This window comes from Zootoca vivipara, chromosome 4 (genome assembly GCF_965207765.1).
Source record: "Zootoca vivipara chromosome 4, rZooViv2.hap1.1, whole genome shotgun sequence".
NCBI lineage: Eukaryota > Metazoa > Chordata > Lepidosauria > Squamata > Lacertidae > Zootoca > Zootoca vivipara.
In genome coordinates, this window is record NC_142587.1 from 27,382,272 (window position 1) to 27,405,019 (window position 22,748).

Genomic DNA, 22,748 nt, shown 5'->3' on the forward strand with positions numbered 1-22,748 from the left:
CCTACATTTCTAGATAGCAAGTACAGATTAGTACAGACCCATTTGAAAGAGGTTATTGTTTGACGGCAGTGGATTAAAGAAAGTATAATGGGCGTGCGCTCCAAGAGGTCGACTTTAGCCTACACATTAAGACAGGATGGCCTTCCCAATGTGGCTGGATTGCAGTCCTCATCATCCCTGGTCATTAGCCATGCTGACAAGGGCTAGTGGGAGCTAGGGTCCAGCAACATCTGAGGGGGCCACCAGGTCTCCACCATTGTTGAAAGAGGAGGGATAACAAGAATGGAAGAGAGGCATTCAACATTCTTCATTTTCTTTGTTCATTAATGAGTTATATGTGCAAAGTGGGTGGGAACGCGATACACAAGCCCGGCTCTAGGTGTAGTCCCGGTGGCGCGGGGCGCCGGGCTGGCGGAGTGGCGCTGCGCAACGAAGCCGCGCGTAAGCCGTGCTGCGCGCTGCAAGGGCGGGGGCGCCGGAGCGATCTCCGCGCCTCAGCGCCAGGGCGCCCGACCTGCTTGAGACGGCCCTGACGATACATACTCCGAAGTGACTTCTGTAAAAGAACTTAACCACCCTGTTCACACATTTTACAAGACATCTCTGACCCGGTGGATTCTGCTTCCAACCAAAGTCAGATGAAGTGAATCTTTTGCCTTTTATTAACAGCTTTATTGTGCAAGGGCATTGGGCCAGAAGGTTGAGCGGGGAACCTGCCTCCTAACCAATGAAGCAAGCATCTGTCTCCCTTTCGGTGTGAGAAGGACTGTTAATTTAACTGAAGATTATGGAAGCAGCTGTGACTAGCAGGACAAAATCAGTTCATAAGTCAGAGGGGAACCCATAATTTCTTCCAAATAGGCTCCTTGCCACTTCCTGAACAGCAGGGGAGGAAGACTATAATAAGGATCTATTATCTTGCTGTTCTAACCATAGCTGTTTCTGTACCTGTACAGAGGCAGTCAGTTATGGTGCTATTATAGATTGATTGTAGCAATAAAGCTGTTGCTGTTGGAGAGATTGTCATTAGAATTACGCATGAGGGGGCTGTGGGACTATGCAGGGTAGACCACCCTGCATGCGCCAATATGCAAAACTGTTGTTGTTGTTTAGTCGTTTAGTCATGTCCGACTCTTCGTGACCCCATGGACCATAGCACGCCAGGCACTCCTGTCTTGCACTGCCTCCCGCAGTTTGGTCAAACTCATGTTCGTAGCTTCGAGAACACTGTCCAACCACCTTGTCCTCTGACGTCCCCTTCTCCTAGTGCCCTCAATCTTTCCCAACATCAGGGTCTTTTCCAAGGATTCTTCTCTTCTCATGAGGTGGCCAAAGTATTGGAGCCTCAGCTTCACGATCTGTCCTTCCAGGGAGCACTCAGGGCTGATTTCCTTAAGAATGGATAGGTTTGATATTCTTGCAGTCCATGGGACTCTCAAGAGTCTCCTCCAGCACCATAATTCAAAAGCATCAATTCTTCGGCGATCAGCCTTCTTTATGGTCCAGCTCTCACTTCCATACATCACTACTGGGAAAACCAGTGCAAAACCAGTGCAAAACTGCCAGTCCCCTACTACTAATGGATTCCATGTGTCTACTGATATATGCACATATATCATATATGCACATATATGCACATATGTGCACATATATCCTGAGAGGGTACCCTGGCCCTGTCTTACAAACATGTATCAGTATGCAGACAGAGCCCTTTCACAGAATATCTGCAAGTGCCGATGTTGGGGGTAGCCAATGCACTCTTGTAGCCCATGCACTCTTATTACTACCACACAGTCATATTCTTTCAAAGTGTGGATCTTCCTTATGTGGCTGCTAAAGCTGTGGAGAAACCATTGCTTCACCACATGATAGGTGCATGATAATCGGCGAGATAAAAACCACCCCGCCATTGGCTAGTTGGCAACCAGACACCTGCTTCATTGGTTCAATAGTCACCAAGCCTACATATTTCAGGACGAAACAAAATTGTGTGTGTGATTATTTGCCAATGGCAAGCAGTAAGCAGAATGAAAGTGCTTATAGCAGGGGTCAGCAAATTTTTTCAGCCAAGGGCCGGTCCACTCTCCCTCAGACCTTGTGGGGGGCCGGACTATATTTTGGAAAAAAAAATGAACGAATTCCTATGCCCCACAAATAACCTAGAGATGCATTTTAAATAAAAGGACACATTCTACTCATGTCAAAACACCAGGCAGGCCCCACAAATAACCCAGAGATGCATTTTAAATAAAAGGACACATTCTACTCATGTCAAAACACCAGGCAGGCCGCACAAATAACCCAGAGATGCATTTTAAATAAAAGGACACATTCTACTCATGTAAAAACATGCTGATTTCCGGACCGTCCGTGGGCTGGATTTAGAAGGTGATTGGGCCGCATCCGGCCCCCGGGCCTTAGTTTGGGGGGCCCTGGCTTATAGCTTCACCTGTCTATGAAACCGTCCTTGAAACCCCAGCAATGTCAAAAAAAGCAAAACTATCTGAAACCCCAGAAAGGGAATAATCTTTCCCCAGCCCAGCTGTGCTATGGAACACATAATTCAGCCCTAAGATTATGCCCAGGACAATTATGCCCAATAAAGATGTGTGATTCAGAGCTTGTAATAAAAATGTGGATTGAGCTACAAACATCTAACCAGCCTAGGAGAGAATAATGGTTTGTATTCATCTAAGTTTTACTCAGAGTTAAACCTACTGAAATTAATGAACATGACTGAATTGGGTCCATTCATTTCAATGGGTCTGTTCTGAGTAATACTTGGTTGAATACCACCCAGGATTTATTTACGAATCTTCTTCTTGTAGAAACAGGATACCAAAGCAGTGAAACGTAACCTTCCAAACTCTTACCGAAACAGGAATTGACAAAGCCGTACCACCGGCAGCCATGCTCCCCTCCAATCCACTTGCCATAGATGTTGGATACGAAACTGAATGTGGTACCCGAGATGCACACCAACATATCGCTGGCACTGATGTTCAGCAGCAGCATGTTCACAGGGTTGCGCAGGGTTTTGAACTTGCAGAAGAGAATGAGGACGATCAAGTTATTCAAGAAGCCAAAAAGTAATATGAACCCAAGAAAAACGGCCACAATGGTGTGACCTGTTCTAGAGAGGCCAGTTCTTGGCTCATCTGTAGATGTGCTGAGGTTGACTGTCAAGTTGGCATTAATTTCTGACATCATAGTAAGTGAGATAATATTGAAGAACCTTATTTCCAGATCTACCAGCTTCGGAAGGCCGCCATCTTTCCATTACCAAGTTTGGGGGCTTTATTTAGTCTGTCAATCGTGACATACTAACGATTAATGTAGACGTTGCGTTGCTCACTCAGAAACACACTACACTGTTCCTCTCTGCCCCAACCTATTCTCTGTGCAGAATAGAAGATATGAATCATTTCAACGTGTCCATGATAGCCCAAAGATAATACTTTTTTCAGAACTGCAGAGCTGTGGTTCTGCCTTTTCTTCATCCCAGCTCCATAATATATTTTCATAACGCTCTACTGTGAAGCTTCTCTCATGCTGCTTCCGGCATCCTGTATAAAAAGAGAGGAAAACATGAAAGAGTTTCATTCAAGGCAATAATTTTAAAGAAAGACATTACATAATGTACTGTCATTACATAATTTATATCATTTCCCCATGTTATTACTCTTTCACCCCTTTTCCTGGGTGTTAGTTTGAGGGTTACTAGGATTTTACAGCAGTGGTTTATCAGGGCGTAGTCACACACAAACACTGTACAGTCGTACCTTGGAAGTCAAACAGAATCTGTTCCGGAAGTCCGTTCGACTTCCAAAATATTTGAAAACCAAATCACAGCTTCTTCCTGCAGCCAATCAGAAGCCCTGTCAGATGTTTGGGTTCCAAAAGAACGTTCGCAAACCGGAACAATCACTTCTGGGTTTGCAGCATTCAGGAGCCAAAACATCTGAGTACCAAGGCATTCGGGATCCAAGGTACAACTGTACGACAATGAGTTTTCGCTATGCCTCTAAAGTACAAATGGGGAAGCTATGGCTCTCCACATGTCATTAGACTCCAACTCATGAATGGCCAACCTGCGGGGCAGTACCACTTTCCAAATGCTGGCATTCTTGCCAATTACTTGGACAATGCAGGGGCAGGGCAGGCTGGCAGCTACGGTAGGTCAGGGCTGGAGTGAGTTAGTCACACTTAGTTTCCATTGCGATCAATAGGAAAAGTTCGTCACAACTAGCTTTTCAAATCCCACAAATATCAATGAGAATTAAGTGGAACAAACTTGCTTCAAGTCCAATCCCTTAAGTTCTTTGATTAAATTGTAACTGCTTAGTAGTCAACACAAAGAGTGGAAACAAAAGCAATTTGTAAAACAATAACATCAAAAAATATACCGGTAATTAACAACTCCCACTCTTGTTCTAAATAAATCATCTTGTTCTTAAATAACACTGAGAGTTCTTTTTTCGTCCTACTTAAGAACAGATTACTGAAGTGAATGGAGTAAAATGTTTGACATTTTATAAATGAGTGCTTCTAAGCGGCAAGGTTTTGTCTCCTGTTCCTTCCTAATAGCACATTTTTCATTTCATGTACACAACATATTACAATAAAATGGAACGGGAACATTAAAGCAGGCTGTGCTGAAGGCAGCTTAGGCTTAGGAGAGCCCTCTTGCAAACTGCACTTTCTGAGACGTTTGCTTAGATGGTGTTACTATTTTTCTAGTGCTTTGCAGTGTATTTAGTAGTGCATAGCTGCTATCTACATTTAGGAAATGCCATGATTTCTCTCCCACCCACCCCGTCAATTAGGAAACTCCAGCACAATAGTGGGGGTGCACAGAGCATTCATGGTTGCTGCACAGTAGTATGTGAAACCCTTAGCTTGCTTACACTGTAGGGTTCTCTGCCTCTGCTCTAACCTGACAAACAGCACAGGGTTTCCACAAACAAAATGGGCTGGTATAGAATTCTGCAAAACTAAAACTGAACATTGCTTTTAAAAATAATGTCTTCTGGTCATTTAAGAAAGGAGGGGCTCCCCTTCTATTTAATGAATACTGAACACACTGCTAAAATTACATGGTGTGTCAAGAATGAAATATGTAACATCTGTATCTTAAGTAGTGTTGCATCTGGAACAATACTAGAAAAAGCCATTACCTACGACAGGCTTCCTCAACCTCGGCCCTCCAGATGTTTTTGGCCTACAACTCCCATGATCCCTAGCTAGCAGGGCCAGTGGTCAGGGATGATGGGAATTGTAGTCTCAAAACATCTGGAGGGCCGAGGTTGAGGAAGCCTGACCTACGTACGACCTGTGTCTACTAGGGTGATGACTTTTTTTACAACCTCATTTCCCTGTATCATAATTTGATGAGCTTTCATTAAAGATTAGATGAAATCTTACTTTCAAAGAGATTTGATTTTTAAAAAAACCTCACGCACAAAATGATTTAAAAAATTTTATTCATCAGTTTTTTGACCATTTTTGAAGTCACTGTAAGCAGATATAAAATTGAACCCAAGCTTTAGAGTCACATATACACAACATTATATAGGGTCATCAAACACACAAGGAAGCTTTTTTTAGCTGCAGTAACAGTATAGACGCCGCTAGAAGACGATGTTTTGCTACCTCTCCTGTAGGTTCTTTTCCTAGCATGTCCGGCAGGGTCTGCTGGCTGAGTTTTGAGGTCCCCAAAAGGGGATTTTACCTTGCGCAGGTGTGGCATTTGTATACCCTATGTCAAGCATCCCCAAACTGTGATCCTCCAGATGTTTTGGCCTACAACTCCCATGATCCCTAGCTAACAGAACCAGTGGTCGGGGAAGATGGGAATTGTAGTCCAAAACATCTGGAGGGCCGAAGTTTGGGGATGCCTGCCCTATGTTGCTAAGAACACTCCCCATTGTGGAATGTGGTGTTGTGTCCAAATTTGATACGAAATATATATAGAATTGTTAATACAATTTTATGAAATAATAAAACGGCATACAAAAAAATTAAAAACGGTTTGTGTGTAACCTTTTTAAATATTTCAATGGAATATACCTCATTTTAGTCATTAACAGGCAAAAGTTCATCCATTTGTGCTACAGGAAATAATTTTTGAGGGGAAAAAATGAAAAAGTCATCACCCTAGTAGTGTCTACACTAGAGTCTTATTGCATAAATGCCGTAGGTTTCTACATCTGTTGTTGTCCCCTCTCCTCGATGAGGAGGTCCCCACACACCATAAGTTCCCAAAACCCGAAACCTCATGTGGGCATGCATGCAGGTATTTGTGGGTTTTGTTTTATAAAAGATGCATTTCTGAAAAAGGTTTTTTATATACTGTATATTCCTGCATATAAGACTACTTTTTAACCCAGGGAAATCTTCTCAAAAGTCGGGGGTCGTCTTATATGCCAGGTCGTATTTCTTATACGGCAAGTATATCCCAAGCTCTATATTTTAACTGGAAAAGTTGGGGGTCGTCTTATATGCCCAGTAGTCTTATACACCGAAGTTGGGGGTCGTCTTATACGCCCAGTAGTCTTATACACCGGTATACGTATACGGTACCTGGTTTGCAGTAAAAACAAAAAACAATAACCACACACTCAAAAAAATTGCATGTGTGACACTCCAAGCCAGGAAACCTTAGGTCCATTGTGGGTATGTGTGCACATCTTATTTTTATTTTACTGCACAAAATAGCAGTATTTTTTTTTAAAAAAAATGTGCACCACCCCTAGCCAGGTAAGGATTTGAAGCCACTCACATGAAAGACTGCCACTTCCTTTCTTCTTCCCCCTTTTCAATTTCTGCCTCCTATACCTGCAAGTTTTGTTTTATTTTTATTACACCTGTTTCGCGCAAGAGAGCTGTTTTAAAAATAAAAACACCAGAACTTGCCTTTAGCAATAACCAGTAGAAAAAGGAAGGCTGCATATTTTCCTATAGGTTGATGGAAACAAAATAGAAGTTGGGGAGGCAGGTTGATAGAAGGAACCCAGCGACAGGTTACCACCCATGTAAAAAAAAAAATCAAAGACCCAGCGATACAATGTGTTCCACTGCATCCATAGTCAGGTGGTAACATAATTTTAGGGTGTCAATTAAGTATTTTAGTTTCAAAATGGTTCTCTGGACATTTCCATGAATGCATAAAAAAGGGTTTGCTAAATGTAGTAAAGGGGCTTTTAAAATCTGCAAGAGAGTAAACATATTGAAAGTGTGCCTAAGAAGGATGGCTGTTTTGGTTGCACCTGTCCAATTTAAAAATCCTGGCTATGTTCTGTATACTGCAAACTTTAACAACAGGAAAACAAGTTAAATCTGAACATCTACCAGTAAATATTCCAGGTCCAAGAAGGGTGACATCTGGCAAGTTTAGCACAGCACAGAATGCAAATCGCAAAGTAAAGTAAGCAAATTAAGCTCAAATGAACAAAAAAAGAAAGAAAAATTATTTATGATTTAGGGTGACCTCTGGCATAACATTTTCGTTTATATCGGGGACTCTTCTCCAAGTTAATTGTCTTTCTTAAAAGAAATGTTTAGCCTTAAGCTCCTTACACACATGTGCATATAAATGGAGCAAGTCTGAATTCATAGCAAATCTGTTTCTTGAGAATTCCCAAGCGAGCTAAGGACCTAACTACGCAATTGTGTTTAACAAATCCCTGATAGCCACTCATTTCTACAAACAGCAGTTTTGGGATGGGAGAAACATCCTAACCATTCCCACTCAGAAATAAATTATACATAATTCAACAGGACTATTCCCAGGTAGGTGAAGTCAGGGTTGCAGGCTAAATTCTTCTGCCTGTCCACATGCCACTTCTTTGTTCAAAACTGCCAGCTCCCAAAGTTGTTCCTGCTTAGAAATTGCATTCTTTTTGTGGGTTCCTGGTTATTAAACTAATGAGAAACAGGAAAAAGACCCCACACCCCCACAGTTGTAATCCAGTATCCATTAAAAAAACCTTTAAAAAGAAGTCTCCCCCCAAAAAAGGCTTCCCCCCACCTCTTAGACCTCACACTCACACATTCTGCTTTCAGAATGCACAGTTACTCTACACTCTTGTGAACTAAAGTCCAGCTACGGTAGTAACACCAGGTACCAACAGGTCCAATGCCTCCACAGAACCTCTTCGTTTTGATCATTCATCTTGATTCATTTGTGGGAAGGTCAGAGCACTTGGCGCCAAAGCCAAGCGCAATCCCGTGCTTTCAGCTGCATTTCCCTCTCACTTTCCTTACCGCACCAAGTCCGCGACCAGGCAACAAAGAATGACTTTGTTGCACAAGGCAACGAAGAATCAACCAGAATGGCGGAGCCTGCATTTGCCGGCTGGGATTCAAGCCGGCACCTGAGAAGAGCAGCAATCCGGAAGCTCACGCTCACAGAAACAAACTTTGCAACCCTAAGTAATGCTAGTGAGTAAACTGGATGCCTAATGGGTTCATTTGTAATTATTAGCTTCCCCTCCGCTCCCTTCCTTCGAGCATTCGCTGCTAGAGAGGCCGTGTCCCTACACAGAGAGAGAAGGCTCTCTCGCCTAATCCTCCCCAAGACCAGCAGGCTGCTCTGAAGCATTTCAAGGGACTTTAGCAATTGTCAGCAGCTCCAGAGTATGAATGCTGTTTACGCACACACACACACACACACACCCTTTCCGTATCCAGAGTTGCAGCTACCTGTAGAAGAACCAATAGCATCATTTCCAAAAGAGATTTTTTTAAAAAATTTGGAGACAGAGCAGGTCTTAAAATTAACAAAGATAAAACCAAGCTCCTGGTAAAAAAAAACATGAACAATGAGAGTAAAAATACATTACAAAATTTATCAGATCTAAAGACCGACAAGACAAGAAGGTTAAGTATTTAGATGTATGGTTAACAGCGAAGAATATAAATCTATATAAAGATAACTATTTGAAAGCCTGGGAGGATATTAAAAGAAATTTGCAAATATGGGGTAGAATGAAACTTTCATTGCTGGGTAGAGAGTCAACCATAAAGATGAATGTATTATCCAAGAACGTTATTTTTGTTTCGGTCACTACCAGTGATTGACAAGACAGATTGCTTCAACAAATGGCAAAAAGATATTTCTGAATATATCTGGCAAGGGGGGGGAATCGAGAATAAAATATAAAATACTGACAAGACACGAAAGATAAAGGAGGTTTCTCCCTGCCGGATATGAAATTATATTATGAAGCATCTTCTCTGTGTTGGTTGAAGGAATGGTTGCTATTGAAGAATCTGCATATTTTAGATTTGGAAGGTCACGATAATATTTTTGGTTGGCACACTTATTTGTGGTATGAAAAGGTGAAAGTACATAAAGGTTTTACAAAACATATAATTAGGAAAAAATTGCATAGAATATGGGACAAATATAAAAATGTATCGGAAACAAAAACACCACTTTGGCTTTCACCTTTGGCTGCCATAAAAAAAAAATATGATGGAAAGTTGGGCAAGTTATAGAAATTTATTAAGAGAGCAGGGTGGAGAATTTAAATTAAAAGTGTTTAAGGAACCACCAGGAATGTTAACAACATGGTTACAATATCATCATTTGAATGAAATATTTAAAAAGGATATGAAGCGGGGGTATGGGGAGCAACTATAACAATTAAAGACCTGTTAAATTGTAATGTGAAAGTGATGTCTAAAATGTACAAGGCGTTACAGTGGTACCTTGGGTTACAGACGCTTCAGATTACAGACACTTCAGGTTACAGACTCTGCTAACCCAGAAATAGTACCTCGGGTTAAGAACTTTGCTTCAGGATGAGAACAGAAATCGTGTGGCGGCAGTGGGAGGCCCCATTAGCTAAAGTGATACCTCAGGTTAAGAAGAGTTTCAGGTTAAGAACAGACCTCCATAACGAATTAAGTTCTTAACCCGAGGTACCACTGTATTGGAATGGGAGACAAAGGATGAACAAATGAAATCTTCAATGATACACTGGGCAACAGATGTTGGTCATAATATAGAAAATGGAAGCATTGGAATGATTATGGAATATGGATATAAAATTTACAGCATGTTATGGTTTAAGAGAAAATTATATGAAAATGCAATATAGATGGTATTTAACACCCAGTAGATTGGCAAAAATGTATAAATCGAAGTGTTGAAAATGTAAAGAAAAAGAAGGCACCTTTTTCACATGTGGTGGTCTTGTAATAAGGTTAAAGCTTACTGGGAAATGATATATAATGAATTGAAAAAGATGTGTAAAATAATATTTGTAAAAAACCCAAAAGTTTTTCTCTTGTGAATTATAGGATTAGAAAGACAGTATAGAAACTTATGTATGCAACTACAGCTGCAAGAATGTTATTTGCCCAAAAGTGGAAGGATGAAGAGGTCCCAATGAAAGAAGATTGGATGCAGAAACTAATGAAGTATGAAGAAATGGCGAAACTTAGTGGAATAGTGAGAAATCAAGACAATAAACTTTTTAGAAAGGAATGGAAGTAATTGACTGAGTATTTACAAACTGTAAACAGTTCAGAACATTGGCAGGATTATTTTAAAAACCTGCAGCTTTAAAAACATATATGATATATATCAGGACAGACGAATAAAAGAATAAGTTAAGATAATTTGGAGTATGTAGGAGAGGATGAAAATAAACGTAAGGAAACGCAAAAAAGTGGGGGAAGGGAGTAGAAAATTGTAAATGTTAAAACTTGGCAAAGTAATTGTTGTAATGTATCTAAATGAAAATTATATTTATAAAAAGAGTTGCTGCCCCGGCTGCTTTCCCACTCCATGTCTGCACCATAGGAGCCAACTTCTAGGGACTTGGGGGGTCTTAGCCCCCCACAAATATAAATATTTGAGGAGGCTCCCCCCTCCCCCCCTCGTTGATGCGCATTGTCACTCAAATGGTATGCCCCGTCTTGTAATCAATTATGTGGAGCGGGGCTTACCTGTGCCTCCCCCCCCTCCCATATTTTATTGGCACCTCCCGTGTGCGCGACGCGCCAACGGAAGCGTTAACCTTCCTCGCGGGATTCGCAATCAGCACGCGAGAAAACGCCAGCAGCCTTTGCCACCCGGGACCCCCTTGAACGGAGACTCTCGAAGGCTTCCCACGTCTCACCCCTCACTTGAAAGAAACCAAGCCTACGGTCGAGGACGAACTGTGGCGTGAGTCCCGCCCGGCGGAGCCCACAACACGGGGGGGGGGCGTAACCCACCCGCTCCGCGGCGGAGCTCCGCGGGAACCGCGCCTCAAGAGCGCCTCCAGGGCTCACCCACAGCTCCCGTACGGAGCGGCCGCTTGGAGAGGACGCGCGCCCCTTCTCGCTCACCTGCTGCCGCTGCTGCTTCTGCTTCGGAGAGTCCGGGCTTCACTCCGCGCTCGAGCTCGCTAACTAAGGTAAGGGATTCCGGCGCATGGCGAGCCGTTTCCCCTTCCTTCGCTTCTCGCCAGCCACAACTTCCAGCTCTATCAGCGCCCTTCGCCCCCTCAAGTCCGCCCGCGCGCTTCCCTCAGCCCTGATTTTTTTTGGGGGGGGGAGGGGGCGACGGGAGGCGGGGTCTTCTCGGCGCTGCCCGCCCGCCTCTTTCTGGCGAAGGGACGCCGGTTGGAGGCGAGCTCGCTGGCGCAACAGTGGCCGCGCTTGACTCCGCGCGGGAATCTTTGGGGGGCTGCGTGGCTGCAATCTAGAAAGTGTGCGAGCGGGACTTTGCGCAGGTGCAAGGGGGGGCGGTGTGTCCTACCTGCGCGATCGGAGGTGTGGGGAGAGAGCTGCTGAGGTTAGGGGCTGCTTTGCGCGCTTGCCAAGGGCATCTGCTTGAGCTTGGCCACCGTGAGAACACTGCCGGGCTGCGTGTACTTGAGATCTATAGAAAACACATTGTTTCTCCCAAAGAATCCTGAGAACTAAAGGGACTCTGAGAATTGTAGCTCTGTGTTGAGTTAGCTACGTTTCTCCGGATTTTTTGGAGGAAATGTTGCGATTAGATCAGGGGTGTCAAACTCAAATTCATCGCGGGCCGCATCAGCAGTTTGGTCACCCTCAAAGGGCCAGTTGTATCTGTAGGACTATGTGTCCACTCTTTATTATCATAAATTATTGTCACTGCATTCAATTATTACTGTTTTTTGTAATAATGTAAGTAATAACTAGCTCTGAAAGCAGAAACATAGTCAGAATAATGGCAAGTAGATATTCAAATGTACAATTATTGTACAATTTATTGAAAAATGATTTTTGGTAACTGCACTGGGTGGTGGAGGCTCGCTAGGGTTTCATGCAGGACCTTTGCAGAGCTACTAGTACCTGGAGATGCTGGGGTCCTTCTGCATGCAGGACAGATGTTCTGCCAGTGAGCCACCACCCTTCACCAAAGGGACTGGCTGAGGTTGACTCACTGGAGCTGCTCTCCTGGTTCCAGGGTTTAAGGGCCAGAAGTATAAAGCAGCATCCTATGTTTCTGAGGAGAGAGGGAGGGAGGGGAGGGGAGGGAGGGAGGGAGGGAGGAAGGAAGGAAGGAAGAAAAGAGGGAGTGGGAGGGAGAGAGGAAGGAAGGAAAGAGGGGAGAGAAAGAAGAGTAGGAAATAAGGAAGGGAATAAAGAAGGAAAGAAAACGAAAGAGGGAGAGAAGACGGAAAGGGAGAAAGAAGAAAGGAAGTAGAGGGAAAGAAAGAATAAGAATGAGGGAGAGGAAGAAAGATGGGAAGGACAGAAGGAAGAAAGGAAGGAAGTAAGGAAGAAAGAAAGAAAGAAAAGAGGGAGCAGGAGGGAGAGAGGAAGGAAAGAGGTGAGAGAAAGAAGAGTAGGAAAGAAGGAATAAAGAAGGAAAGAAAAAGAAAGAGGGAGAGAAGACAGAGATAAAGAAGGAAGGAAGGAGAGGGAAAGAAAGAATAAGAACGAGATAGAGGAAGAAAGAAAGGGAAGGGGGGGTCGCCGCCTTGATTCAGCGCCAGAAAAGAGCGCGAAGGGACCCAGGGGCAAAAAGCATTTCCCGTGCAGCGTGAGGCAGCGGGTGTCCGTTTTAGGAGAAGTGCATAAAGCCTCAGAGTTGCACGTTCGTGAGGCTGAGCCGTGGCAGGAGGAGGAGGAGGTGAGGCAAGAGGAGGAGGAGGCGGCGGCGGCTTGCCGGGTCGGTGCCTGGCAGCGCCGTGCGGAGAGTCCCGAGCCTCTGGGACTCAGCAGTGCTCTGTAGCACTTTGAATCCTCCTCCTCCTCCACGGGGCGCTGCTGGGTGCTTTGTCTGTGCTTCAGCAGCAGCAGCAGCAGCAGCCGTTTCCAGGCACCGAGCTGTGGCAGGAGGAGGAGGATTCAAAGTGCTACAGAGCACTGCTGCGTTGCAGAGGCTCGGGACACTCTGTGCGGCGCTGCTCCAGCTGCCTTTCTACCCCCGCCCCCCGCCCCAGCTGTTTATCGGCGCGGCGCTTCAGCAGCAAGGTCCCGCTGCTGGGTCGCGCTGGGGCGCTCGGCGGGCCACATGACGAGGTCTGGCGGGCCGGATTTGGCCCCCGGGCCTTGTGTTTGACACCCGTGGATTAGATGGATTAGATGGGCGTTTGGGCTCGTCCAGCGGGTCTTTTGTTATGCTGCTGTAACCTCTTAATTTAAAAGCTTTTATTTATGAATAAGCGTTTTATTTTATTTTTTTAAAAGATGGTGTTCAACGTGGACAAATAAATTTGACAAAAACATCCATTAAAAACATCCAGATGGTGAGATGATAACAGCCAAGGACCTCCTACTGGTCAAATATCTCTTCACCTTGAAAAAGCAGGTAGTGCCCAGAATAGCTATGTAGCCCACTGGACTCCCAATGCCAAGTTGTTTTAGCCACAAGTGGGTCTTGGTTGCATGCATGCCATAAAGCACTTCTTTACACCCAGAGAATCCTGGGAGCTGTAGTTGTTAAGGGTGCTTGGAACTGCTGCTGTGTGAGGGGTAAACTACAGTTCCCAGGATTCTTGGGGGTCAGGGAAATATGCTCTAAATGTATGGTGTGTGCACAGCCCATGTCCTGCATCACGTGGGTTGCACTAGCAGCAGCATCTTCATGTTCTTATTTTTAAGGTTGGGGTTCATTTAAAAGGAATAAGGGGGCAGGGAGTGAAAGAAGAGGGCAACCAAAATGGTCAAAGGCCTGGAAACGATGCCTTATGAGGAACGGCTTAGGGAGCTGGGTATGTTTAGCCTGGAGAAGAGAAGGTTAAGGGGTGATATGATAGCCATGTTCAAATATGTAAAAGGATGTCATATAGAGGAGGGAGAAAGATTGTTTTCTGCTGCTCCAGAGAAGCGGACACGGAGCAATGGATTCAAACTACAAGAAAGAAGATTCCACCTAAACATTAGGAAGAACTTCCTGACAGTAAGAGCTGTTCGGCAGCGGAATTTGCTACCAAGGAGTGAGGTAGAGTCTCCTTCTTTGGAGGTCTTTAATCAGAGGCTTGACAGGCATATGTCAAGAATGCTTTGGTGGTGTTTCCTGCTTGGCAGGGGGTTGGACTGGATGGCCCTTGTGGTCTCTTCCAACTCTATGATTCTAAGAGGAGAGAGAGGGTGGGATAAAGGAGAAAGGCAGGCGCCGAAGCAAAATTAAAAGCAGGGTCCCATTTTTCAGGTTGAGAATAAGGTTCCAGTCCTCTTCCAGTGGGATTTAGTTCTGAGACAGCATGCTTAAGAACTCTCTGCTCTAATGGGTCCTGGGTGTGTGGCCCAGATCTATCAGATGCATAGTTTCATTTTAGAAAGTGGGTGCCATAGACTTTGGCTTGGGGCGGGCAAGATTCAGGTGCCTTTACTCTATTTATATCCCATCTGTTCCTCAAGGGAGTGTGGCATACATGGTTCTAACAACTACCATCATTTTATCCTCTCAACAGCCCATTGAGGTTGGTTAGGCAGAGAGGTGGTACCTATTTTTAGAGGTGTGTGGTGTCTGTTAAGTTAGCCCTCTGGGGAACATGGTTGACGCCTCCAGATTCCTAATAACAGGCATCTGTAAACAAAGTGCATTGATCCAAAATTAATGTAGGTACGGAGAGCTTGCAAAAGTGCTGTTGGCTTCTAGTCGAGGTGAATAAATGTGTAGGGTGGTTCTGAGCAGCTGGGAGTGGGGAAGAAAGGCAAACGCGGCAGATTAGTCAGTTTATTTCTAGGAGCAGAAGAAATCAAAGACTGCAGATTAACTGTGTAATCCTGGTTGTAAATTGATTCCCTCCCTTGTCACAGCACTTAACAATGGCAGAACTAGTACAGCTGTGGCCCAGTCTCCTACTCAGTGTAAATACCCGCCTGGGATGACTTACAGAAAGCGGATTTCTTCTTATCTCGCAGCATCTCTAGACGGCTGGCTCTCTTTTGCACCAGTAATCCTCCCCACCGCTGAGGAGGAACAGCCAGCTAGGAAAAGGAAATGCAGGAGGAAGAGAGAGAGGAGGGAAAACCTGAGTGAGTGGAGGCTTGAGAGAGGAAGGAAGATGTAGATCTTTTGGTGGATCTCCTGATTTAGATCTCTGAGCTAAGCAGGAGTTGGACAGGTGAAAGCTTGGTGAGCCTATCCTCGCTTGCTTGTACAACTTGCACATGAGTGGAATAGGGCTTTTTATGCCTCAGGGATTATGGGGAAAGGTTCCTGGGACAAAATAGGAATTCATGCAATGAAAACAAGTACCTGGGCTGCATAGGTGCCCAGAGGCACCTTGTTCAACAATTCCTTTGTTCTTCCTCCTATGCACCTGGTTTAAGTTAGTGGACCTCAAGGTTCTGGTGGGAAGCAAAGGAGATCCCACAAACCTAAATGACCTATCCCTATGCTTTTCTCTGCCACTGTCCGGAACAAGGGTTTGGGGGCACAGGCACATCAACAACATATCATTTATAGTGGGAATGTTAGTTGCCGCAAGGTTTTGGGGATTTAATTTTGACAGAAAGGATAAATATTACTAAAGAAGCTGTTGTTTGTTGCCCAAAATTAATGTTACTGAAATTTTTTGATGATGCCAATGTAAATATGTTATCAAAAAAATTGGTTATATATGATCTTGGCAGCACAAACAGTAATTGCAACTCAATGGAAAACAGACCATTGAATGTTTGGCACTACTCGCTATGAAATATAGCTATAATGGAGGAACAAATACATAATTTGAGATTATTTTCAAGACAACTCTTTGTCACAAGCCTGGCAAATATGGGGCTATGCTTAATGATTTGATAAAGTTTATAATATTTACTTGGACTTTGTTATCTTAATTCATGTGCAGCATTCTAATTTTTGTCTGTTACTGTAATTGTTATCTCTGCTTTATATAAATTATAGAATGAAGCAACAATAATAAAAACTTTACCAAAAACAAAGCAGAACACTCTATGGAAAAAGAGATGTCTCAGTCAGGGATAATGTTAAATTTATATAAAGCCTGCTTGCATGCATTGCAAACTTGTCCCTTGTTAATCCCTGGTGATGTAGTGAGTGAGAATGTCCTCTGGGGTCTGGAAAGCAAAAGACAATCCATTCTTAGGAACACAAACTGGTGGTGTTCTTTCTTTCTTCTTCTTTTAAGCCTATCCTCTGAGACTCCCCTGTCCTATTTTTGTGTGCATGTGAATACAGTACATTAATGCAGGATCGGGTCAAGAGGCACTTTGGGATGACAAGGTAGTAGGACCTACCTTTCTTCTAACCATATGTGGTTATTTGCCAGAAGCACCTGCATGCTTGATTAAGAGATAGGAAAAGGTAGCCACTACAAATTCTCTTTTAAATCTCCCAGACTGCAGTATGCTGCCAGTTCTTGAGGTGCAGCTTCATATATATGCAGTGGTGGAGGTAGGGGGATGCGGGGGGTGCAGTCCGCCCTGGGTGTCATCACTTGGTGGCTTAGGCGCCTGCAGGTTCCACGCTGCCTGAAATGGCAGCAGGGGACTTGCGTCTGCCTACAGCTGAGAGGGAGACGGTGAAGAGTCTCCAAGCGTTGGAGAGGCTCGGCCCACCTCCCTGCTGCATATATATATCTTCCCTTCTTGTTGCTTATGCAAGAATTTGGGTCAAAATGTCCCTGTAGTGGACATCTTGTGTGGAATATGATTAAATGAAGAATGGTGGTCCTACCTTCTAAAGTCTAGTGTGAAAGTTCAATTTCAGCAAGAGGTTTGGTGCAAGGCTTCTCTAAATGGTGAAGGCAGGCAGTCACATTGTCCAGCAGTGTGGGCACTTCTCATGTATGGAACTGGATTGTGAAATATTGGCCCCTGCAGACAGAGAAATTTAAATACCGTGGACGCTCGGGTTGCGAATGTGATACCCGTAGCATTCACAACCTGCAGCGCCGCGTCTGCCCATGCGAGGGTCGCAATTCGGCGCTTCTTCGCATGCCTCTTCCCCGGTCAGATCTGGTTTTAAAGGAATGGTATCCATTTAATGCTATGTCATCCCTGGTCCAGGTTTCCTGAATCAAGATGATGTGATGTTGTGATAGAAAATGTTTTCAATATAACGTTGCTTATATGTTTAGGTCCCTGCTTACCTTTTGTAGTGGTATAGTTGTGTCTTATCCAGAATTTTTAATGTTGGCTGCTCACATGTTGCTATTACCACATGTCAGACGTGGGTGGCGTTGTGGTCTAAACCACTGAGCCTCTTGGACTTGCCAATCAGAAGGTTGGCAGTTCGAATCCCCTCAACGAAGTGAGCTCCCATTGCTCTGTCCCAGCTCCTGCCCGCCTAGCAATTCGAAAGCAAGCCAAAAAGTGCAAGGAGATAAATAGGTACCGCTGCAGCAGGAAGGTAAACTGCATTTCCATGTGCTCTGGCATTCACCACAGTCCTCCGTGCACCAGTAGCAGTTTAGTCATGCTGGCCACATGACCCGGAAAGATGTCTGTGGACAAACGCCAGCTCCCTCGGCCTGAAAGCTAGAGGAGCGCCACAACCCCATAGTCGCCTTTGACTGGACTTAACCATCCAGGGGTCTTTTACCTATTATCACATGCCACTAGCGTGAGTTTTCCTTTCCACAGTAATGGTGGGTTATGCCGAAACAGAGAAAAATTCCATCACTAGTCACCCCAATATTCCCTTGCATTCCTCCAGCCAGTTTAGTGGTGGTGTTTAATGCCTATTCCAGAATACTGATCTTGTGGGAGGTTAGAAGAGGAACTACATGACTGTCTAAGGCAGGGGTCAGCAAACTTTTTCAGCAGGGGGCCGGTCCACCATCTCTCAGACATTGTGGGGGGCTGGACTATATTTTGGAGAAAAATATGAACAAATTCCTATGCCCCACAAATAACACAGAGATTCATTTTAAATAAAAGGACACATTCTACTCATGTAAAAACATGCTGATTCCCGGACCATCCAAGGGACGGATTGAGACGGCGATTGGGCCGCATCCGGCCCCCGGGTCTTAGTTTGGGGACCCATGGTCTGAGCTATCGCAAACCTGGCTACTGTGATGAAACTTTTTCTGCAGCTAATGATTGATGTCATGGGCAGTACTTTGACCCAATGCCATCATTTCTGTCTCCAATAGCTCACACTCATCAGAGGGAAGTGTCATGATCCTGAGTTCTCCCAAACCACACACACCCCCATCAATCCTCAACCCTTCCACAAACAAAATGGGATGATGCTTGTCCACATGCCACACAAATGAAAATATTGAGGATCCAGTCTGGATCTTGCATAAAAGTTTGATGTTTTTGAGTATGTATTATTCTGGCATGCTAGCTGACTGATGTTGACATTGTGTGGTAACATGCCGTAAAATTGGGGTGGGGTAGAGTGGGGGACCCAGCAACTATTCTACCATAAATGGCAAGTGCAGAAAGACCCTTAGAGTAGAATAGACTAATTGCTCAATGTTAAAGTAATGAGGAATGTTTTCAGGAATACATAACATCCCTTTTGCAAAAAATAAAATAAAGCATAACAGCTGTTTTCCCCTGGCAATGTTATTTTGCAAGTCCCGCAGGAAAGCATTACAGGTCAACATTAAAACTGCAGCTCAGAGTTTAATTGCATCTGGTTTCAGGATTTGTGTTTTGAGGATGAAGCTAAGCACAACGGTTGAAGGTGCCAGATTGCAATTTGGTGATCAATTTGGAGACTTGATAAGCATATACAGCACTCTGTGGGTCTTGCTATTTCAATGTATTATATGAATGGAGATATAAATCTTCACTCAGGGAATATTAATGTCCTTACCCCAGGCATCACATTGTGTTGTGAGGAATTCCTGGTTCCCCAAAACATTTAGCTACAATATTTCCATTGCTAGACAAATTATTCTTCTCTCCCCTCTGCCAGCTATCATACCTGGTGTGATAGCATGGTCTGGAATGAAGTTTGTTTCTTTTGTTTCTTTTCTCACGTTTATATGCTTCCTTTCTTCCATTTTGGCTGGCAAGGCATGTTTTCCCAGGAGGTCACCCCTCCTAGGCACTGACCAGACCAAGTCTTGCTTAGCTTCAGCTAGTCAGTAGTCACATGTTCCTACCACTTAATCTGTGCCTGCAATGTCATTGTTGAATTATAGTGTCCAGATTGGCTGCAGCTTATATACGTATTAGCCTGAATATAAGCCGCACCTTAAAAATTGGAGGGGGGGCAAATACCCGAATACAAGCCGCTCCCTTCCTTGCAGCTCCTGGCTGTATACTGGGCAGGGTGGGGGAGCCATACTGTGTTGTTGCTGGCCTTTTCCCCTTCCTCACTCTCTCTCCTTTCCCGGCCTTGGGGGAGAGGATGGGGGACTACGTGCAGGGCGAGCGTCATTTCGCCGCGCTCCTGGTGCTATTTACCCTGCGCTCCTGACTGCATACCATAAGGTCATGACAAATCGTAGAATTGTAGAGTTGGAAGGGGTCCCAAGGGTCATCTAGTCCAGCCCCCCTGCAATGCAGGAATCCTGCCCACAGCAGTCCCTAGGTGAGTTCAAACCACCAACCTTTAATACCTAGGTGTACATTTTATTTACCTGCATGCCGCTAACCTCAGTGCTGTTCTATGGTTCTTACTTTTCTAGCTGTAAATGGTAATAGACACAACTGATGAATGCTAAATTACTGAAGCAAGGACTCGGCTAACAGCTGCAAATAAAACATTTTAGATGTGTTGTAAAGTGCAATATACAAATGTGACAATAGATGGCGACAGTGAGCTATGCAAAATTCAATGTATTTTTCAAAACTTTTTTTTTAAAAAAAAGCATTTTCACAGTGTGTGTGTTTTTTAATGTTCTTTATGTATGTAGATTCCACCCAAGTATGGGTAAGGATAAAACAGACGACAAGCCCATATAATTTTATTTAAATTTTAAGAGTGATAATCCAGCTACAACATACTCAAAGTACAGTGGTACCTCTGGTTGCGAACGGGATCCGTTCCGGAGGCCCGTCCACAATCTGAAAAGGTTGCACCCTGAGTGCCGCGTCTGTGCAGGCGTGTGATGTAATTCGTCGCTTCTGCGCATGTGCAAAGTGCGATTTAACGCTTCTGCACATGCACGCAGGTCACGGACGCACCAAACCTGGAAGTAACCCATTCCGGAACTTCCGATTTCGGCGCGTCCGTATCCCGAAAAGACGCATCCTGAAGCGGACGTAACATGAGTTATAACTGTAGACCCATGAAAAATAAATGGACAAGTTACTTAGGTTTATTTCAATGAGTCGTATTCCAAAGTATGACTAATATAGGATATGACCCAAGAAAGCATGTACTCTTTAAATTCATATTATTTGTTTCAGTTGCCTGCCATACCTATTTAACCTAAAGCAGAAAAAGTGCTTGAGGCACTTGTCATCTTAAAAATGTTGTGACCTATGGTGTTTGGCTAAGTTTGACCCATACTGCAACTCCTTTGTGTGTTAAAAGCACCTTTCAGTTATAGCAGCATTACACCCTTGATTTTCAGCATCAGTTGATGCTTCTGGTGAAGGTGTCACAATCCTTACATCCTTGGGTGACATTGAAATCGGAATTATTTAGAAATTCTGTATGCATCTATCTTCCTATAGAGAAACAGCATTCTTAGGAAGATAGTAAGCCAGTAGCTGCCACAATATAAATGTCAACAAGTTATGGAAGAAAGGCCAAAGCAATTTTTAAAATAAGAAAGAGAAAATTGGAGAAAAGATCAATTGCCCAAGGATATTAGCTTTTAATTCGAGGCACTTTTATTTCTAAACAGAACGAGAAATGTACATTCAATTGCAGCCTACACCGCAAAGGAAATGTCAATGTTTCTCTACTAAATGGTAACTTGATCAATAACCATTTATGTGTACTGTACTGGCTATTAATGCTTGGGTTTTAGTACCGTTAGTTGTTGTCCCGGAGAATGAGAGATGCAAAATGTATTTTGCTGGATGAATTTCCTGCGCCTGTGAAAACAAACATAGTTCTGTATCTGGAAGAAAGGTGAAGTAACCGATTCTGAGCACTGAGCGCAAAGTTGCATTGACAATACGAATGTGCTCCCCTACTTCAAGTCACCAGCAGAGATATTATTCATTTGTTTGTTAATTCCTCACTCTTTGCCCTAAGATGCCAGGGTGGGGGACAGCATTAAAACACAATATTAAAAACAATTTAAAGCAACAATCATAAAAATAAGGTGGGTCCTAGAAACACACACCTCAAGTGTCAAAAGCCAGCATGAAATGCACTGCCGCTACTTAGCATTTAAAATGCACACAAGCTTCATGCACCTGTGTCTTAGGTACTGGCTTTTGCATCTATGGGCTTCCAGTTCTGGGGTATGCAGCATTATGTACTGTATGTGCAGACCTGCTTATTTTCTGCACAACACACAGAAGCTGTGGAGACTCACCTAGGTAGGGAAATCTCAGTGATTCCAGTGTATGCCTCCTGCACTGCCCATCAGTACACTCTATGGCTTCTCCAATCACTGAGGAAGTGGGGTGAAGGTACATGATTGGCAAGAGATCTTGTTGCAAACCCCACAGCTGATCAGCACTGACAACAGAACTGCCCTTATCCCACCTTGCAGCTATTTGTCAGGCTGAAGGGAGCGTGATTCTGATGTGAAAGGAAAGCGCCCAGGGATGGTCATCCCCAGAGTGGATCTGCACAAAGGGGTGGAAATGCTATAAATAAGTAAGAAATTAGTTATAACAAAAGAAGAAGAAAACACTATGGAAAATCGTGTATAACTTTTTTATTTACTCTCCAGCACCATCTGGTGTTGCATGTTTATAACGCATTCAAAACGCTGTTTTTTTGACTAATGTAGCTGAGTCTCCAGTCATGGAAATAGCACCCCATGCACTCTGGAGAGGGGGTGAGTTTTAAAGTGGCAGGATGCTGGTCCTGGGAAAAATCCACTGTTGTCTGCAGGGTTCAGGGGTGATTTGGATTTCCTGCAGATTATTAGATTCGATCCAGAGCCTCTCCAACAGAGCGATTTCAAAAGTAGTTTGCTATGTGGCAATGGGCTGCTGTGTGTGACCGAGACATCTAAAGCATCATCCTGCTTTTCTTTGTACTCTGGCCTACACTTTTGTTTGGGAGTTTTTGTGTCCCCACCCCCCTCTTAATTTTAAAATCTCCAATCCAGATTTGTTTTTCAGATGAGAAACGGGAGGCTTGTGTACAGTGTGATTAATATGCAAAGAAAGCTATTTCTGGAATGCTTGGCTCATCCAAATAGTCAGTGCTGCTGAATTTTTTTTCCATTCTGACCATAGAGTTGTTTGTCGCTCACTGTAAATTT

General features: G+C 44.0%; 2 protein-coding genes across 4 annotated transcripts in view; one reads left to right on the forward strand and one right to left on the reverse strand.

Moving 5' to 3' along the window:
* LOC118085558 (parapinopsin-like) overlaps positions 1-11,685 on the reverse strand; it is a 55,860-nt gene extending 44,175 nt beyond the window's left edge. For 2 of the 3 annotated variants that reach the window (XR_015949488.1, XM_060273401.2), the window contains exons 1-2: positions 11,344-11,685; positions 2,874-3,566 (exon numbers count right to left, since the gene is read on the reverse strand). Coding sequence is in view for 2 of the 3 variants with exons in the window: in XM_060273401.2 (XP_060129384.1) it covers positions 2,874-3,210 (337 nt within the window). In the remaining variant the exon portion in view is untranslated. Of the gene's footprint in view, positions 1-2,873; positions 3,567-3,782; positions 3,989-11,343 lie in introns of those variants that run through there. The other variant, XM_088667583.1, reaches the window with a different exon arrangement.
* The window catches only part of UXS1 (UDP-glucuronate decarboxylase 1), an 83,946-nt gene continuing 72,237 nt past the window's right edge, over positions 11,040-22,748 (forward strand). Inside the window, exon 1 of the mRNA XM_088667582.1 lies at positions 11,040-11,411. The gene's annotated coding sequence lies outside the window, so the exon portion shown is untranslated. The remainder of the gene's footprint in view (positions 11,412-22,748) is intronic.